The 20,731-nt window shown below is 44.3% G+C and overlaps 1 protein-coding gene across 3 annotated transcripts in view; it reads right to left on the bottom strand.

The window, feature by feature from the left end:
• The window catches only part of TBC1D22B (TBC1 domain family member 22B), a 74,617-nt gene that overhangs the window by 37,436 nt on the left and 16,450 nt on the right, over positions 1-20,731 (bottom strand). For all 3 annotated transcript variants that reach the window (XM_004043941.4, XM_063707573.1, XM_019030016.3), the window contains exons 3-8: positions 15,380-15,687; positions 12,789-12,968; positions 12,201-12,271; positions 10,689-10,817; positions 8,073-8,138; positions 3,791-3,905 (exon numbers count right to left, since the gene is read on the bottom strand). In XM_004043941.4, the coding sequence (XP_004043989.2) occupies positions 3,791-3,905; positions 8,073-8,138; positions 10,689-10,817; positions 12,201-12,271; positions 12,789-12,968; positions 15,380-15,687 (869 nt within the window). The remainder of the gene's footprint in view (positions 1-3,790; positions 3,906-8,072; positions 8,139-10,688; positions 10,818-12,200; positions 12,272-12,788; positions 12,969-15,379; positions 15,688-20,731) is intronic.

Genomic DNA, 20,731 nt, shown 5'->3' with positions numbered 1-20,731 from the left:
TGGGCAACAGAGTGGGACCCTGTCTCCAAATAAATAAATAAGTAAAATTTTTTAAAAAATTGGAGTCAACCTTCTCAAATCCTGCCACTGCTTTACTAATTGAGTTTATGTAATATTCTAAATCTTTTCCTGTCATTTCAAATGTTCACAGCATCTTCACCAGGAGTAGATTCCATCTCAAGAAAGTATGTCAGCTATAGCTTTACTAAATAACTAAATATATTTCTTAAATAATAAGACTCATGAGTTGAAATGACTTCTTGATCCACAGGCTGCAGAACAGACGCTGTGTTGGCAGGTATGAAAACATTAATCTCCTTGTACATTTCCATCAGAGCTCTCAGGTGTCTAGGTTCATTGTCAATGGACAGTGATATTTTAAAAGAAATCTTTTTTTGTGAGCAAGAGGTCTCAACAGTGGCCTCAAAATATTCAATAAATCATGCCATAAACAGATGTGCTGTCATCTAAGCTTTGTTGTTCCACTTATAAAGCACGGGCAGAGTATATTTTGCATAACCCTTAAGGGCCCTAGGGTTTTTGGAATGGTAAATGAGCACGGGCTTCAACTTAAAGTCACCAGCTGCCTTAGCCCCTAACAAGAGAGTCAGCCTGTCCTTTGAAGCCAGACATTGACTACTCCTCTCTCGCTATGAAAGTCCTAGATGGCAGGCTGGCCATAGTGGCTACTACGTACTTGTAATCCCAACTACTCAGGAGGCCAAGATGGGAAGACCACTTGAACCAGGAATTCAAGACCAGCCTGGGCAATATACCAAGACCCCCCTCTCTACAAAAATTGTTTTTATAAAGTTAGCCGGGTGTGGTGGGTGTGCATCTGCAGTTCTAGCTACTCGGGGGGCAGGAGGATTGCTTTAGCCAGAGCATAAGGTTACACTGTGCTATGATCATGCCACTGTCTCTTAAAAAAATAATTAAATTTAAAAAAGAAAGTCCAGGATAGCATCTTTTTCCAATAGAAGGCTGTTTTGTCTATATTGAAAATCTGCTGTTTAGTGTACCGCCTTCATCAATGATCTTAACTAGATCTTCCGGACAATTTGCTGCAGCTTCTACACCAGCACTTGTTGCTTCACCCTGCACTTTCATGTTATGGAGATGGCTTCTTTCCCTAAACTTCATGAAAACCAACTTCTCCTAGCTTCAAACTTTTCTTCTGCAGCTTTCTCACCTCTCTTAGCCTTTATGAAAGTGAAGAGAATTAAGGCCTTGCTCTGGGTTAAGCTCTGGATTAAGGGAATGTTGTGGCTAGTTCATTCTTCTATCCATATCAGCAATAAGGCTATTTTGATCTCTTACTATTTGTGTGTTCACTGGAGTAGCACTTCTAATCTCCTTCAAGAACTTTTCCTTTGCTCACAATTAGGCATGCTGGCACAAGAGGCATAGCTTTCAGTCTGTCTCAGCTTTTGACCTACCTTCTTCACTAAGCTTAATCATTTATAGCTTTTGATTTAAAGTGAGAGACATGTAACTCTTCCTTTCCCTTGAACACTTACAAGCCTTTGCAGGGTTATTAATTGACCTAATTTGAATATTGTTGTGTCTCGGGGAATAGGGAGGCCCAAGGAGAGGGAGATGAGGAAGGACCAGCTGGTGGAGCAATCAGAACACACACAACACTTATAAATTAAGTTCACTGTCTTATATGGAGGCAGTTCATGGCACCCTGAAATAATTACAATAGTAACATCAAAGTTCGCTGATCACAGATGACCATGACAGATATAATAATAATGTAAAGTTGGGCCAGGCACGGTGGCTGATGCCTGTAATCCCAGCACTTTGGGAGGCCGAGGTGGGCGGATCACGAGGTCAGGAGATCGAGACCATCCTGGCTAACATGGTGAAACCCCGTCTCTACTAAAAATAAAAAAAATTAGCCGGGCATGGTGGCAGGCGCCTATAGTCCCAGCTACTCGGGAGGCTGAGGCACAAGAATCGCTTGAACCCGGGCGGTGGAGGTTGCAGTGAGCCGAGATCACGCCACTGCACTCCAGCCTGGGCAACAGAGCGAGACTCTGTCTCAAAAAAAATAAATAAATAAAAAAAATAATAATAATGAAAAGTTAAAAATACTGTGAGAATTATCAGAATGTGACACAGAGACACAAAGTGAACACATGCTTTTGAAAAATGGCACTGATAGACTTGCTCAACACAGGGTTGCCACAAATCTTCAATTTATAAAAATGCAATATCTACAAAGCTCGATAAAACAAGATATGCCTGTACCAAGATCAGAAAGCAGTCATATCTATCCCAGGAAGGCACACTGCTTGATGGGGCTGAGGTAGTAATGGGATGGGCACTTGAAGAAAGTGAAGACATGCTTGGAACAAAATATAAATGGTAGCTAAGAAGATAATTAAATATCTAATCAGAACTACAGCTGCTGAGGATTATTTTTAACTGGCATAACACTGTTAGCAAGATTTCATGACAGCATTTAGACTTCAAATGTAGATTAATGAATGGATTAATACCATCCTAGGCTCATTCTTCAATACTATTTTAGAAAATTACTACTGCAAGAAGCAACTAAAAAATCCCAACAGATCAGCTGAAATGCTCTCTTGATAAAATTATACAACATAGTAGAATTACGCTGCTTCCAAAAGTTGATCTATTAAGGCGGCGGGGAGGTGGGGAGGATATGTAAAAAGTCTTCTAGAAAAAGCTTTCTTAGTTGCCTTAATTCTTAATTTTCTGAGATCGCCTCATGAAAGACCTCACCATCCCTTTGAGTCCCATCGCAAAACCTGGATAGGATAGGCCAAGTGAGACATTTCTTATGCTCTCCTCTCCAAAGGGTTCCAGTCTCACCCATTTCTCATTACCCAACCCCCTAACCCCTCCAAATGGCTTCCTCCAAAAACCACAATCATCCACTACCCTCAGAGTCTAAAGAAAATGGTTTTAGTTCTAGCTCTGCCTCTAATAAGGAGACAGAGAATCTCACAACTTCTCAGTGAAATGAGGGATTACATGAATGGCTTTCTAAGATCCTTTCGATGTTCTTATTCCTACATGAGGTTCTCCTTACCTAAGGAAACAAAGCATCAGGCCATGGCAGATGGGTTTTCCTGTGACTCTCTCAGCACAAGTGATTAAGGAAACCAAAACAGAGAAACACAGGATCCTCAACTCCTTTAAGACTCCGCTTAACTTAGGCTAGCTGGCAGAGGCTGGGACTACAAGAAAACCCAACTGCTGCCATGAAATCTAATCTCTCTCCAAAGTGACAAGAACCCAATGGGGTGAGAGGTGAAGAAGGAGTGGGGAGAAATCAAGGTCCTGGAGTTCTCCTTGGCCCATTCCATCACTTCCCATATGTGCTGGGTTCTGGTGCCACAACCTTTTGTCCTCTGCACGTCCACATCCTGCTCCTAAGATACAGCAAGTGAACTGGAGTGTGCAGGCCTGATGTCCAATCTAAAATTCCAGTTTACACGAATGAGGGCCTGTGTCGGAAATAAGTTCAAAATAATCCTAAAATAATCTCAAATAAACCATCAAACCACAAAACATATCAATGTGGTCATTCTTGTGACAAAGCAGGTCTTTTTAGGTGAGATCTGTGACCATCTTAAGAGATAAATTCCAGGCAGCAACCGCTGTTAAAAGTAGTTTTAGCTGTGTATGCCAAAGGCACTCTCTATTTTCTAGCAAGACATACCCACTGGCTGGACTCTTGGGAAAAACAAACAGACAGACGGCAGATAAGAAAGAGCAATAGCTTGTTCAGCTTGGTACTAATGCTTCTTACCCACATATTCTGAGAGGAAGACGACAAAGAATGGAGTGACCAGGTCATTAATTCCCTGGACATACCCACTGGCAGGGTGGCGGATGGCCCAAATAAATAGAATTCTTTCAAAGATCTAGGAAAATGAGAAAGAAAGACACGAGTGTTAAATCACGGGGACACACACTCCCTCCCTCCGTTTACCTACTTCACAATTTACCTCTAGGTTGGTGTAGAATTTTTAGGAAAATTTTAAGATACTGTGGGATAAAGAGGTATATAAATGCAAAAAGTTTCTAAATACACTAATTGTTTTGAAGTAGGGGTAGACACTTCTTGCCCTTTATTCATTTTTTCATTATCTGGTCACCACAATATAAAATTGGGAGAAGGAAAGAACAGCAAACCCAAATGCCTTAGAAAACATTTGGGATGAATGCTATTAATTCAGGCCACCACATTCTCATCTGTAGATATGGTTTCTTATTTCCAAGAGCAAGATATCAGGACATCCCAGTTCTGATGCTTTTTTCTAAATTTTTTTTTTTTTTGGTCATTATAGGATTTAGACAGGAAATACCTTTTCTACCACCCTCCCCTCTCCCTGCTGAGAAGAAAGGAGGTCTTGATTTAATTCTAACCCAGCCTGACTAGGACCAAGTGACAGACTGCACATTGCAGGAAGTCGCTTCACATACCAGGATACAACTCAGATGTTTGCTAAGGATAGGAAGTCAAACAAAATCCTATGGACTCCTATAGCTGGGAATTTGAGAACAGAGAAACCAGCCAGGGCCCCATGGGAAAGGCCCTGGGGTTTAGCATATTAGCCATAAGAAGCCAGAGGCCTACACTGGGGACAAAGGAAAGATCTTTATGGTCCCTTTACATAATCATGCCCTGTCCCACTCAACTATACTCCCCTCGCTTTCATTAGGCCCTCTGAGCTTCTCCCCATCTTCTCTCAACCTGATAATACCCATTGCCTGGTTTCATCCTGGTGACCACAATTCCCAAGTCTGACACATTCTTGAGACTGGCTTTGACTGGGCTGCCTCATGCCTCTGAGAACCACACCAGAGAGATGGCAGAGGTGATGTGAGTACATGCAGATGATAGGGTAGGAGATTAGAAAGCATGTGGACTTGGGAGAATCTCAGCCAGTCACCACTGCATCAGATTGAAGAGGCCCTCTCAAGCAGGTGGAAGGCAGAAAAACCTCCCAGGGAGACCAACAAACAGGAAATGGTTATATGGTTTGTGGAGATGGTCATCTAGTGTAGGAGGGACATAGAGAATCTAGAGACATAAAGGATGCTTCCCAGCCTCTCTGTCATAGATAGTTGTGCCTACAGCGGGTAAACAGAGCTGAGAAACGGTTTCTTTCACTGTCAACACTGCTGCCTTCATAGGTAGTGAGAACAAAGCCCTCCCTGGAAGGGAGCTGGCCTCTCTGCCTTCACTAGACCTACCCATTTGCTTTGTGTGGTTGAGGAAAAGGCATAGTACCCTCCTTTGCATTCGGCCCAACACTCTAATGGGAGCGCTCTTACACTCTATTTCCTCTCTGTTGCTAAATGATCCCTCTATCTTGAAAATACAGCCAAAGCTAGAACCATCATTTTCAAGAAAATCTCAATAATTCCCTGCCTCACTCTCTTTCTTTGCACTTCTTGTGACCTGGGTCTGTCTAGATGCCTCTATTAAAAAGCTCCTCCAGGTTGGTCTTTCCAAAGGACTTAGAAGGGCTTCTACTCTATAGGATCAGCCCCTTGTAAATACTCAAATCCTTGGCGCCTGGCTGTAACAATGGCCAAGTACATGGAAGCTAGCCGTTCAGAATCAGGAGACCTGTGATCATCCTCTCTAGTCAGGGTGGGACAACACAGACACACTCACATGGTACAAGTGAAGTGGTCAAAGAGATGGAAACTGAAGAGCACCAAGCCTGGTAATCAGGGGAGACCATGGGATGTTCGCTATAGAAAAAGTCTGGGATAATCCTGCCTTATAGAGAGGAGTGGATAGGAGAACCGCTGGAGGTCTTCCAATGTCTCTTCTACTAGTGTGGGTAATTCTTACATACTATAGGCAATTATCAAATATCTTTCAGGTTTTCAAAGCAAGCCTTTCCGTATTCAGTGTTACTTAGTTCTTTGCTTCTTGGTTGGCATTTTTACCAGCCTGGATGGTGGCTCACGCCTTGTAATTCCAGCATTTTGAGAGGCAGAAGCAGAAAGAATCGCTTGAGGCCAGGGGTTCGAGACCAGTCCTGGGCAACAAAGCAAGACCCCATCTCTACAAAAAATTATGAGAAAAAAAATTAGCCAGGTGTGGTGGTGCATGATTGCAGCCCCAGCTACTTGGGAGGCTGAGGCAGGAGGACTGCTTGAGCCCAGGGAGTAGAGGTTGCAGTGAGCTATGATCATGCCACCACACTCTAGCCTGGGTGATAGAGTGAGACCCTGTCTCTTAAAAAGTTAAAATAAAAAAAATTTAAAAGATGACTGTAGCCTGCTAGATGAAATGGTCATTCAGGAAAAATTGGGAAGAATAAAGTTTGAGTTCCCATATTGTATTCAGGATGCACTACTAAAAGAAGCCACCACCCCCCAACCTTTTTTTTTTTTTTTTGAGACAGGATCTTGCTCTGTCACCCAGGCTGGAGGGCAGTAGCACGATCATGGCTCATTGCAGCTTTGACCACCTGGGCTCAAGAGATCCTCCCTCCTCAGCCTCCCAAGTAGCACAGGCACAGTAGCACAGGCACACACCACCATGCCTGGCTAATTCTGTAATTTTTTTGAGACAGGGTCTTGCTATGTTACCCAGACTGGTCTCAAACTCCTGGGCTCAGGCTGGTCTCAAACTCGTGGGCTCAAGCAATCCCTCTGGCCTTGGCCTCCCAAAGTGCTGGGATTATAGGAGTGAGTCACCATGCCTGGCTGAGAAGCCTTTTAAACTGACTATTTTCCTCATCTCCAAATTCAGAGTAAGCATGCACAGGTAAAAGAAAAGTCTCTGAACATCTCCAAGTTAAAATGAGGAATAAGCAGTGCTGAGCCATGGAAAACTGTATGGGAGGATAAAGGGATCGTGAATGGGTTTTTAGCTTCCTGTGAGCTGAATCTTATAGTTAAAATAATGATGTTACCTTCAAAATCTTCTTTATGCTATGGGTAAGACATGAGGGACCCCACCAGTGGAGACATCTATATTTAAACAAAATTATAAATATAACCCAAAGTCAAATAGAAATTATTTTCAGCATTTTAACCACCATCCCTCTCTACTATGAGAACTGAAAGTTCTGTTAAAAGAGCACTAATACTTAGTGTCCTGGCTACTGTAAAGTTGCAAAGGAAATCCCTAATCTTAAGAAGTTTACAGTTACTGCTTGAGTCAAAACATAATAGCCCCACTGACACCTTCCATGTACTTCATTAACTTGTTAGGTCTCAAAATATAACTACTAATCCCACTTCTAAATATATACCCAAAAGAATTTAAAACAGAGACTCAAACAGATATTCACATACCCATACCAGCAGCAGCATTACTCACAATAGCCAAAAGGTGAAAGCAACCCATGTGTCCACTGACAGATGAATAGCTCAACAATACGTGTTACATATGTACAACGGAATATTATTCAGCCTTATAAAAGGAAATTCACACATGCAACAACAGGGATGAACCTTAAAGATATTATGCTAAGTGAAATAAGCCAGTCACAGAAGGACAAATATTGTATGATTCCACTTATTTGAGCTGCCTGGAGTAGTCAAATTCTTAGAGACAAATAGAATGGAGGCTGCAGAAGAGAGTTAATATTTAATGGATACAGAGTTTCAGTTTGGGAAGATGAAAAATGTTCTGGAAGTGGATGGTGATGATGGTCATACAACAATGTGACTGTACTTAATGCCACTGAGCTGTACACTAAAAAATGATTAACACAGTAAATTTTATATTATGTATATTTTACCACAATTTAAAAAATCACTACTTCCAGCTTGATAAAGTAGAGCAAATACAGGAATAGGAATTCTAAGATGTGGGTTCTTCATTCTGCCACCAGGTAGCCTCAAAATTCTGAGCAAGTTCCTTAGCCTTTCAAAATGTTATTCCGCTCACAGATTTGTAACAAAGATGAAACGAGAATGTATGAAACCATGCTCTGAAGGAACCAAAGCTGCATATATGAACATAAGGTACTATTATGATTAGCCGCAAACCTGTAAACAGGTGCCACAGAACTATGCGGGGAGAAGCGCCAAAGAACATTAAGTAATTCCCTCACCTCCTGTACAAGTGGTTGCTGGAACAACGGAATGAGAGGATTCGTCCTTGGAATGTCAATGTGAATCTGAAAAAGAGAAGGCATGTCCAAAAACACAAATGCCAGTTTTTTTTTTGGTTTTTTTGTTTTGAGATGAAGTCTCGCTCTTGTCCCCCAGGCTGGAGTGCAATGGCACTATCTCAGCTCACTGCAACCTCTGCCTCCAGGGTTCAAGCGATTCTCCTGCCTCAGCCTCCCAAGTAGCTGGGATTATAGGCACCTGCCACCACGCCTGGCTAATTTTTGCATTTTTAGTAGAGATGGGGTTTCACCATGTTGGCCAGGCTGATCTCGAACTCTTGACCTCAGGTGACCCACCCGCCTTGGCCTGCCAAAGTGCTGGGATTGCAGGTGTGAGCCACCATGCCTGGCCCAGTTTGTTCTTTTGACAATTTTTTTTTTAAAGAAATGGGAATCATCTGGCCGGGTGCAGTGGCTCACGCCTGTAATCCCAGCACTTTGGGAGGCCAAGCCGGGCGGATCATGAGGTCAGGAGATCGAGACCATCCTGGCTAACACGGTGAAACCCCGTCTCTACTAAAAATACAAAAAATTAGCTGGGCGTGGTGGCGGGCACCTGTAGTCCCAGCTACTCGGGAGGCCGAGGCAGGAGAATGGTGTGAACCCAGGAGGTGGAGCTTGCAGTGAGCCGAGATCGGGCCACTGCACTCCAGCCTGGGCGACAGAGCGAGACTCTGTCTCAAAAAAAAAAAAGAAATGGGAATCAAAGTAGTAAGAAAACACAATTTATCTTCAGAAAGAAGTGACTGACACAGGAAAAAAATCTAGTTATACCTACCTGCCCATGTGGAACATGTTTCCATGACAACAGTAGCTTATTAAACAGTGAGGAAACCTCCCAAAAGAAACCACTAAAGTCAAATGGCAATAGGCTTCACAGATTAAGGGTTTTTTCTTATTGCTCTGAAGTCTGTTTCACTCTGGGCTGGCATGTATGTAGCAGGTATGATCCAAGTAGGTACCCATCTTTCAGAATCTTACTCATCAACAGTTCCTAAGAACTAGAAGAGCTCAGAAAGCTGCAAAAATGTCCTAAAATAGGGAACCAGAGATGAACTTGCTTATGAAGTCATGACGTGTAAGAAGCGGGGAAGGGCCAGGGCGATGGCTCACGCTTGTGATCCCAGCACTTTGGGAGGCTGAGGCGGGTGGATCACTTGAGGTCAGGAGTTTGAGACCAGCCTGGCCAACATGGCGAAACCCTGTCTCCACTAAAATTATAAAAATTAGGGCTGGGCATGGTGGCTCATACCTGTAATCCCAGCACTTTGGGAGGCCAAGGTGGGTGGATCACCTGAGGCCAGGAGTTCGAGACCAGCCTGGCCAACATGGCGAAACCCCATCTCTACTAAAATTACAAAAATTAGCTGGGTGTGGTGGTGTGCGCCTGTAATCCCAGCTACCCGGGAGGGTGAGGCAGGAGAATCACTGGAACCCAGGGGACAAAGGCTGGAGCAAGCCGAGATTGCGCCACTGCACTCCAGCCTAAGTGACAGAAAAAGACTCGGTCTCAAAAAAGATAAACAAAAAATTAGCCGGGCCTGGTGGCACATGCCTGTAATCCCAGCTACTCAGGAAGCCGAGGCAGGAGAATCACCTGAATCCAGGAGGTGGGGGCTGCAGTGAGCCAAGATCACGCCACTGCACTCCAGCCTGGACGACAGAGCGAGACTCCATCTCAAAAAAAAAAAAAAAAAAAAAAAAGTGGGGAAGGACCAAAAGGAGTTGGCCTTCAGTAACTGAAACTGAAAGTTCTTACTTCTATTACCTAAGACATCACTATAGTCCATTTCAACTCAGGGATTTCCCAATGCCCAGTCTAACTATGCAAAAGACTGTGTCAGCAGCAGCAGCAGCAGAGGCTACTTCAGTTCTTGAGACTTGTTGTAAATAGCTGCCCACCTTCCACTTTCTGCAACCCCTGGCCTACTCTTCTCCTCCCTCCACATGTGATGTTGGGAGCAGACCTTTCTGCAGACCATGAGGACCATCATGGGCAATGACAGAAGACTCCCTGACAAGACTACTGAAAGCTACAGCTCCTACCGTCACAGATGCCAAAACAGCAGTGCAGCTGCCAGGAAGACATACTGATGTCACAGTCCACAGGGACTGGACCACGGCTAGGTAAGCTTGTCTTTCCTTTCTATGCTCGATAACTCTTACTACTCTTCAGTGTGGTTGGTGGACCAGCAGCAGCAGCATTGCAAGGGAGCACATTAGAACTGCAGGCTTTACCTGAGACCTGCTAAATCAGAATGTGCATTTTCTCATAATCTCTAGGTGAGATCTTATCAAGATCCTAGGTGATTTGTATGTACATTAAAGTTTGAGAAGCAGTGCACTGACTAGTGCCAAAAAAGTCTGTCTATTTAAAATGGCTAAAATCAGAGCTGCTGAATGAAAAGAGGGGAAACAGTTTTGAGGATAAATTTAACTCCTAACCAATATACCACAGCCTGAAGACTTGGAAAGCCTGTACCCTGAGAGCACTACCATGAGACATACCTAAAGTCTATGACTGGTAAGCAAAGAGGCAGCAGGTGGTGACTGTACCTGTCTGTAGGTATCCTGGTGATGTTCCTCGTTTCGAGAGTCATAATACTGTTCAATGAAGCCAAAATATTCCTCCCGCTTCCGCTGCAGGGTCAACTTCCTCCTCTCAGTGTTTGCTGGGAGATAGCCCTATAGACAACACTGCTGGTCAGATGGGGAAAGACAATGGTTGGATAAACCCTTAATTTTTATTTTAATCTATGCAGTGGTTTGGAAACTACCAAGAAGGAAAACTGCCAAGGGTAAATCCCTTTTTGGTTCTGGCCACCCATTTTTTGCCCTCTCCTCACTCAATGAGATCCACATGTGAGCAGATGAAGCAAGGCCAGCTTTCCCAGGATTATTTACTCCCTTGGCCCTGCACTGTGCTGGAGCTTGTGCCACTGGTGAGCACTCCTCAGCTCCCAGAGCTGGCACAGTACAGGAGTGAATGTAGGTCAGTGGGAGGGAGCTGGACCCAAGTCATGGCCTCGGAGGGCTGTGTGTGTCCAGGGCCATACTTCTGAGAAATGCAGGGATATAGCAACCTCTACAGCACATCTCAGCAGTGTGCCAAGTAAGTTGGTGCCAGTTACATTCTTTTCCAGTGTAACTTTCAGAATTACCAGCTTAGGAAGCAGCTGAATGGAATCTGTGACATACAGCTACAACACTCAGACAGAACCTCTGGCAGCAGCCCCCGGCCTAGCCAAAGCTCCAGGCCAACTTTCATTCTTATCCCTGGTCTAGATCCCACTCTCATTCTTATATTTTCTGTTCCCCTTCCGTTCTCACCAAATCTACTCTGAATAGCATTCAAACTTATTAGAAGTGGCAGAGGCAATGATTACATGGTTGCAAGAGTAGAGGTGGGGGCGAGCAGTCAGGAGACAGACCCTTCTTCTTGAAAACATTTATGTAATGCATTCTGCAGTGAGTGCCTGGAGAGTGGGGACTGTGGTTTATTCATTTTTGCATCTGCTCAAAGCATCTGGCACTATGCCTGGCAAACAGCAGGCTCTCAATAAATCCTCACTAGATGAATGAATGAATTTTACAGGCTCAGGAAACCCAAGTGTTTCTATCATAGCGGCTGGCACAGTGCTCTGCACTTCGTGAAAGCAGGACTAGTAAGGCTTCCAAGGGAGGCCAATTTATCAACTCTTCACAGATCAAAGTGGGTTTCAACTTTTGGTTATTCCGGCTGAAACAGGAGTGAAGCACAGGGAACGTTGGAGCTTACTCAAAGCAAGTGCTGGGATCACCCTATCTCACTCTATTCTTCTTCCTCGCTGTTAAGAACATGACACCATGACTATTGGTACAAGTCTGTGTACCACTACATGTGTGTGAATAAACTCTCAAGAATGTATTTCTTTATGCACAGAAATAGGACTATAGTCCCATAGTTCTGTCATATCCAGTAGGACTAGAGAAGTCTATGGAGTTAAGACCAATGTGTCCAGACTAACCTCATCAGGCAAGAAGGGCTGTGTGAGGCTCACATTTCTCTACACAGTGGGTAGAACTCACCGACAGGAGTCTCCAGGTTATAGGTCGAACCTCCCTGGGAACCCCTGGCCAGCTACACTTCCTCAGTTCATCTGTAAATAGAAAACAGCCTTGTTAGGTTAACTCTCCACAAATGCTCTAAAGCAAACCGCAACCAGCACTGCCTGATGTCTCCTTCCATCCATGTAAGACCACCACCACCACCTGCTACCCATAAGCACAGTGAAAAGCCCAAAACAGCCCCGAGCAGCCAAGTGCCAAGGACACGGTCTTGCAGTAGCAGTCCTGTCAGCTCAGAGATGAAAGTTAGAGGGGAAGGGAAAGACCAGTGGGTGTAGATTTCAGTAAGAGTCACCTTGAGATAAGGGAGACCAAAGTCAGAATAGTTGCACTAGGGTCTACAGGCCACAGAAACCAGTCCCACCTAATTTGGTCCATAATCTCTAGTAACATATGTCTGACTTAATACCTGCATGTCACTGCAATGGGCACCACGTCAGGAGAAGCTAGAAAAGTAAAAGAAGGAAGAATAAAGAGCAGTAGCTTCCAGGTCTCTGAGAATTCCAGTCACCCAAAGCTCCTACCTTGCCTGGGCTCACAGGGACTCACCTAAGTCAGTGTTCTGGCTGGAGAGAAGCTGACGGAATTTTTCTAGGCGGGTTTTCTCCCGGACAGTCATTGGGGGGGCCCCAGAAGCGTTCTGATCCGAGATCCGGGCAACGAGGGGGATGATGGGCCGGAGAGGGAGTGATTGCTGTTTGTGGAGTGGGTTCCTCAGGCATGTATCACCTGAGATCATTTGAAAAAGAAAGAGAACGGGCTGTGTGAGGAGCATGGATTCTGAGAAGCCTTAAACCTAACCATTCAGCATTGTGTTTCCTCCCCAAGGCTGTGGCTGCCTGTGTGCACTGTCTGAGGTGCCCAGCTGAAGGGCAGCGAGGGGCCAGAACCCAGCCACACCCCATTCACTGCCCAGAGAAAGGGCTGCATTTATATCAAACACAGCAAGGCACCTTAGGTGGTAACAGAGACGCCAGATGCTGCAGCAACTTTTGAGAACTTTTTTGGTGACTCTAAAGGTGCTAACAGAGACTCCAGATGCTGCAGCAACTTTTGAGAACTTTTTTGGTGACTCTAAAGGAAAATCAAATGTTTTCTTTCTACCCTAACTTGGAACTTTTCTTGGTGCCAAATAGTGAGTTTAGTTTAGTCTAAGGCAGTGTTTTCCTTCCCATTCCACACCACAGAGCACATAAGGAATGATGACACTGCAGATGACACCACAAAGCACAAGTCTGCAATAAATGGAGGTGGTTGCTCTTCACAAGCCCCAGAACCCCCGGCTGCTCCAAGGACTAAAAGGATCAATATCCCCGCACATCCTGTACCCGGTTCTTGGCCCACCAGTGTGCCCTGCACAATGGTGAGAAGCTCTGGCCTAAGGCAATCCTGCCTTTGGTGGCTGCGGTTCCTTTGTGCTCCTACATTTCCCACCAAAATCAACCAGTTCTTAATTCTGCCAAGATATGACTGAAATAACAAACAAAGACTCAAACTGAACTCTGTCTTGTTCTCGACATTTCTACACTAGATAGTGGGTAGGGGGAATAAGCAGCAGAGGACTCACGTATATTGAGTGCTTCGTATGTATAAGGCATATAGGTCACTTTTACATATGATCTCTCATTTGATCCTTAGAACATATGGTAGGAATGTATAACTATTTTACAGACAAGAAACTGCAGCTCAGGGAGGTTAAATAACTTGCAAGTGAGAGGTGAAAAACCACCTTAGGTAAGCCTGACTCTAAAACTCTTGTATTACCACAAGCAAAACTCAGTTTTTAATTCTAGCTGTGCTTACATGACTGTTTCATATTCTTTACACGGCTGGGCCTTAAAAAGTAGTAGTCACAACAAAAATTAAACAGTGACTATCAACCAACCAGCACTACTAGAAGGTTTACAAAAACAACTTCCACGAGGCAGTTGGCTGGGACGCCTAGTGTAACAAGGGGACTAGAAAATGCAGACACACACTGCAAAGCTGAGACAGAGGTAAATCTCATATTACCTATTTACAGACAGATGCCGGCAGGAGAAAACCTCCTCAGAGAGAATGCTCTGGGCTGGGCGGGGGAGGTCCTGGCTGCACAGGGCAGCTCATCATGGATCACGGTAGGGGCCTTCCTCACACTGGAAACCTCTGGAGACCCTCCATCACAGTGTGTAGACACCTTCCATGGCCTGCAGCTGTGGCCACCTGGTCCAGTAACACTGAATGCCTATCTGTGCATGGCACTGAAGGTTCATGCTAGAGCCCAAATCAGTGATGGAAAATAACTGTGCAATGATTGCAAAGACCTTACAGCCACGAAAAAGTTCCCTCAGAACATGAGCCAGGATACATTCCAGGGCTCTGATGTTCTTCTACTTCCTTTTCATCCTGTACCAGCTCACTGTTTTAACTCTCACTGCAATGACAAAGCTTCCCTCTCCAGCTCCCAACATACTTTATAAAACCCATTAGGGCAACATTAAACATAACCATGAATATTTAAAGGAATACACTGAGAGTCCCCAAAGGTCTAATAAAACCACCATCACATCAACCATTACTGTGGCCAGTTTCCCGAAAAGAAACAGAGAGGCCTCTACTTCTACCCCACCCAACCTGATGGGACCTGCCTGATGGTCAGGAAGCTGGGACGTGGGGCCTTTAGGCACATTTGCTCCCTCCCTCAGGAACAGGAAAAGACAACCTTATGCTAGTGGCTGTTCCCTAGGGCTGAGAAAGTCAAACCACAGTGCCAAACAATTGTGAAATTCAGCCACTAACAGCTTTAAATACATCAGTTAATATTTCTAAACCTGACCAGGCCTAAAGCAATGTGAAGCAATCAAACCAGAGAAGTTGTGGACTCCACCACAGGGAGAGGAAGAAGAGAAGAGGAGAATGGCAAACAACACCTGGGTGTCAGAGAGTGAAGGCCCAGGTCACCAGACTGGGCAGCCACCACTGTGGGAGGGGCAAGTATAGCTTGTGACCACTCAGGCTTAATGATGTCACATCTCAGGCTTGAGTTTATTTACCACCCAGTTGAATATCTACCTGAGTGAAGCCCCAAAGAAAAATCGCTTTTATTTAAAATGCATGCTGCTGAGAAGGCTGAGGCTATGAAGGGAGCAGGAAGGACTTACTAGAGTTTCTGGACAGCTGGGCATCACTGCTGGACTTTATGACCTTGTAGTTGGCAGGGACGTCCGATGTCGTTGACTGGGACCGTTCTGGTTTTACTCTCAGCTTGCTGTGGTTTTCTAGAACTTGGGCTGCAGTTGCCAAAGCAACTTTTGAGTTCAGAGTTTGGAAAGAAGGTGAGGAAAAGTCCTCTTCCTCGTCATCGCCAATGTCCCAAGCATCACTGGTATTCCGTGCAAACTCATGAAAACTGGAGGCCTTCTTATTCTTCAGAGGAACTGTGTTGACTTTTGATCGTTCTTTAATGAAACTTCAAGAAAGGAGACATGATTACCAAGGAATGGCCTGACACATCTGACCACCTACATTTGCTTATTATTGTAATATTAATAAATTACAAACTACCACATACATAATCATTAGCTTCTTCAAACAAAAACTGCCCACATCCATTCTTCATCTAGATACATCCAGACCAGCCTGAGATCGCAGAGACAGATGTAGCAGAGACAGCAATGGTCAACAAATATCCCATGTGCTCTTGTATACTTCCTGGCCCCCATGCACTTAGGTGAGGCCATATGACCAGTACTGGCCAATAGACTGAGGAGAAATGAGGCGATTACTTCCAGGCAAAGTAGAGAATAGGTGTCTGTTCTGTATAACCTCTCTCTTTTTTTTTTTTTTGAAACAGAGTTTCTGTCACCCAGGCTGGAGTGCAGTGGTATGATCATGGCTCTCTGCAGCCTTGACCTCCTGGGCTCAAGTGATCCTCCCACCACAGCCTCTTGAGTAGCTGGGACTACAGGTGTGCACCACGATGCCTGGCTAATTTTATTATTATTTTTTGTAGACACAAGGTTTCACTATGTTGCCCAGGCTGGTCTTGAACTCCTGGGTTCAAGTGATCCTCCCACCTCAGCCTCCCAAATCGTTGGGATTACAGGTGTGAGCCACCATGCCTGATCTATAGCTTTTCTTCTATCATGATGACTGGCAAGATGGTATAACCTCCTTCAGCCTAGGTAACCGAGTGGCTATATGGAGCAGCAGTAACTACATCGAGGAGCCTGCCCTCTGCCCTCTCCCCACTCCCATTTTAGACAGGTAGCATGAGCAGGAAATAAACCTTTCCTGTGTTAATCCACAGAGATTTGACAGTTGATCTGCTATCACTTAGAGCAGCACATAAACTACTGGCAGAAAACAAGATAATTTTAGGTAGTCCACATATGTAGCATTAAACATTAAGTCCCAAAATAAAAAAGTTGTTCCATTTTTTATGCTGTTAAAAGTTCTTCTGCTAGCCTTGAGAAGAAAGTTGAAGTTTGGTGCTACTCTGTCTTTAAGACCATTTTCTAACTAGGTGCCAAAGTGATGGCAGCCTCAGAATCAATATATTTGCTAGCAACAAGATCTGGCTCTGGATTTAATACGATTGTTTGGTTTTTCACTGAGTATTTATATGGTTCTTTTCTTTTAAGAGTCAGGGCCTTGCTCTGTCACCCAGGGTGGAGTGATGGAGTGCAGTAGAGAAATCTCGGCTCACTGCAGTCTTGAACTCCTAGGCTCAAGCAATCCTTCCACCTCAGCCTCCTGAGTAGCTGGGACTATAGGCGCACACCACCATGTCTAGCTTTTTTTTTTTTTGAGAGATAAGGGTCTCATTATGTTGCTCTCGCTAGTCTCAAACTCCTGGCCTCAAGTGATCCTCTCACCTGAGCCTCCCAAATTGCTGGGATTACAGGCATGAGCCACCACGCCCAGAAGTTCTTCTTATTTATAACAAATGTTGTTTTCTATTTATAGAAATGATAATATTTGTTCTTAAAACAAGTCTATTTGAGTGGCCAGGCACAGTGGCTCACGCCCGTAATCCCAGCACTTTGGGAGGTGGAGGCAAATGGATCACTTGAGGTCAGGAGTTTGAGATCAGCCTGGCCAACATGGTGAAACCCCATCTCTGCTAAAAAATTACAAAAATTAGCCGGGCGTGGTGGCGCATGCCTATAATCCCAGCTACTCGGGAGGCTGAGGGAGGAGAATTGCTTAAACCTGGGAGGTGGAAGTTTCAGTGAGCCAAGATCACACCACTGCACTCCAGCCTGGATGACAGTATGAGTGACACTCTGTCTCAAAAAAAAAAAAAAAAAGAACTATAGGAGACAAGTACCCAAATCAAAGAAAATAAAACTGAGGCTGCACGTTCTGGACTCATCCACCATGGCTGCTTCTCCTTTGTAAAAGGGGACCTGATCTACCACCTGCAGTACCACCTCAGGGGATTCGCTGTCTAGAACGAACATGCAGCTGTGTAAGAAAGATCTGTCATCTAACATAACACCCAGGAGTATGTGGTTATTACTGTTTTTCCTCCTTAGAGGCCACGTGTACATTAAGATTGCATAAATACTGGATATTCTGAGAATTCTTTAATCAATCATCAAATCAAGAAGTTGAATTTTAACTCAGGTCAAAGAGCTGACTTGAAGCTGGTGGCCTAACACAGGGTGACACACATGCACACCAGGACCAGATGAACACACTACAGGGAGAGACGGGCCAGGCTGCCTGTCAGGTTCTAACAGGTGCTGACTTCTGAGAAAAATGAAGGCAGTTAACCAGCTGAGGGGTGGGTACCAGGGTGTGTGTTGTATTTTTCTTCATACCCTTTTTATGCATTTGAAGGTTTTCGTTTTATATATATATATATTTGTTTGTTTGTTTTGAAAAGGAGCCTTGCTCTGTCACCCAGGCTGGAGTGCAGTGGTGCGATCTAGGCTCACTGCAACCTCCACCTCCTCGGTTCAGGCGATTCTCTTGCCTCAGCCTCCTGAGTAGCTGGGACTACAGGCACGCACCACCATGCCCAGCTAATCAGGCTGGTCTCAAATTCTTGACCTCAGGTGATCTGCCCTCCTTGGCCTCCCAAAGTGCTGGGATTACAAGTATGAGCCACCATGCCTGGCCAGTTTTCATTGTATTTTTGAAGCAGATAATGATTCAATATATATTTGAAGTAGATTAAGAATTGGAATTTACTCAAATGAAGACTTGCCAATAGAAACTGGGAGGACACTTTCCAACACAATGAAGAAGAAAGAAGGGAGAAAAGCCTGTCATTCCCCATGACATAAAGACATGAGATTCAAGGCAGACCATTTTGAGGCTGCTAGAAATGATTTTAAGGATACCTAGCCCACAAAACCCCAAATTCAACCAACCAATTTAAAAGTCAGCTCCGTCCTGAGGAAAGAGGCTTTCGTGGAGGAAGGGGTTGGTTTCACCTAGAAAAGGGGAAGAGTCTGAGGACAAAACAAGGTTGGTGAGAACCACCCACAAGAATGAAAGAGAAGGCTGGGCGTGGTAGCTCATGCCTGTAATCCCAGAACTTTGGGAGGCTGAGACAGGCAGATCACCTGAGGTCAGGAGTTCAAGACCAGCCTGACCAACATGGTGAAACCTCATCTCTACTAAAAATACAAAAATTAGCCAGGTATGGTGGTGTACACCTGTAATCCCAGCTACTCAGGAGGCTGAGGCAGGAGAATCACTTGAACCCGGGAGGCAGAGGTTACAGTGAGCCATAATTGTGCCACTGCACTCCAGCCTGGGTGATATAGCAAGACTCCATCTCCAAAAAAAAAAAAAAAAGAAAAAAGAAAAAAAAGAAAAGAATGAAACAGCAAAGCAAGAAGTGAAAGGTACTTTGGGTTACCACTGAGAGAAGGCAGAGAATCCACAGACCAGGAGCAATAAACAATGATGGGTAAATTTAAGGCTTTGAAGCTTTTCCATGTTTACTAGTTATGCTCTCTCCAGAGGAGATACATAAATTCACAAATAAATACACATAAATATTGGCTACTCACTATCCATATTCATACATATTCATAATATTCATAAATATTGAATACTCACCAGACCCTATGCTAAATTTTAATATATACCCATTTTCTTATCTAATGCCCATTAATAATCCTATGAGGTGGGTATTTTTGTTAGTCCTGTTTACAGATGAGGGAACTGAAGCCTACTGAGATCATGAGCAGGCAGTGAGGTCTGGGCTCAAATCCAGGTCTACCTGACTCCTGGGCCAGCATGTGCTACTAACTACTTACTTTACCTTGAAAAAAGCAGCTAAAAAGAAGAAGGTCAGGGCCTAGAAGGATCTGTAGCCTAGGAAGAGAAGTCGCCAAGTAAACCGAGCCACATACCACCACAGCTATAATTCTCCCCAACTATACACAGCCAACAGCCCAACTCTCACACCCTGTAGGAAAAAAAAAAATCTCAACTTGTAGGAAAAGACTTAGGTCTGACACACATAGCCTATTCTGAGTAGACAGGAAAGAAGCCACATCTAGGCATGGGCTCCTTGTAAGAGAAATGTCACCCCTTTCTGTTGACCCCAGTAGTTGCAGCAAAAAGTTAATCCAGGTAACTCCAGCTGGGGATGCCTTCGGTTTATATACTCCATTTAAACACAGTCCCAAGTAGTTTACACTTAACTCAATGTAAAAGAATGCCACAGTGTGGCTTGAAGTCTAACCAAGATTATTTATTATTATTATTATTAAGATGGATTCTCGCTCTGTCTTCCAGGCTGAAGTGCAGTGGCGCAATCTTGGCTCACTGCAATCTCCGCCTCCGGGTTCAAGCGATTCTCTTGCCTCAGCATCTTGAGTAGCTGGGATTACAGGCGCATGCCACTATGCCCAGCTAATTTTTGTATTTTTAGTAGAGACAGGGTTTCACCAATGTTGGCCAAGATGGTCTTGAACTCCTAACCTCAGGTGATCTGCCCACCTTGGCCTCTCAAAGCGTTGGGATTACAGGCGTGAGCCACCATGCCCCACCCTAACCAAGATTATTTAAACACAACTCTATCAAAGTCACAACCAAACTGGCCTCTGACGAACACCTTCACCATACCTCCTTACAACTGTACGATAAATTATAGTTTAGAAAGCACCTTTGCAGATACCTCATGCAATCCTCACAAATCTGTGAAGTGAGTCTTACTATCTCTATTTTATGAATGAAGAAACTAAGGCTCGGAAAGTTTCAGTAATGTGCCCAAGGTCATGGAAATGGTAAGCGGCAAAGAAAAAGAGATTTAAGAAGTGCAGGGAATACTAAAAATTTCAAAAACCTAATAAATGGCACATTTGACTTGGTAAAGTGTTTGGTGATGAGTACCTTAGTAACACAAACACCTAAGGATATGTTGAAAAAGAGTGGCCACAGGTTACACTGGTTAGGAGTACAAAAGATCAAGCATTCTGTAATTTGATCATACTACACTGTCTTACTAATACGGATGTTCTACTTAACAGAATTTTCTAGAAAAA

Source organism: Gorilla gorilla, chromosome 5 (assembly GCF_029281585.2).
Source record: "Gorilla gorilla gorilla isolate KB3781 chromosome 5, NHGRI_mGorGor1-v2.1_pri, whole genome shotgun sequence".
Lineage (NCBI taxonomy): Eukaryota > Metazoa > Chordata > Mammalia > Primates > Hominidae > Gorilla > Gorilla gorilla.
Note: the sequence above shows the minus strand (reverse complement) of the source record. Positions and strands in the feature narration are given on the sequence as shown.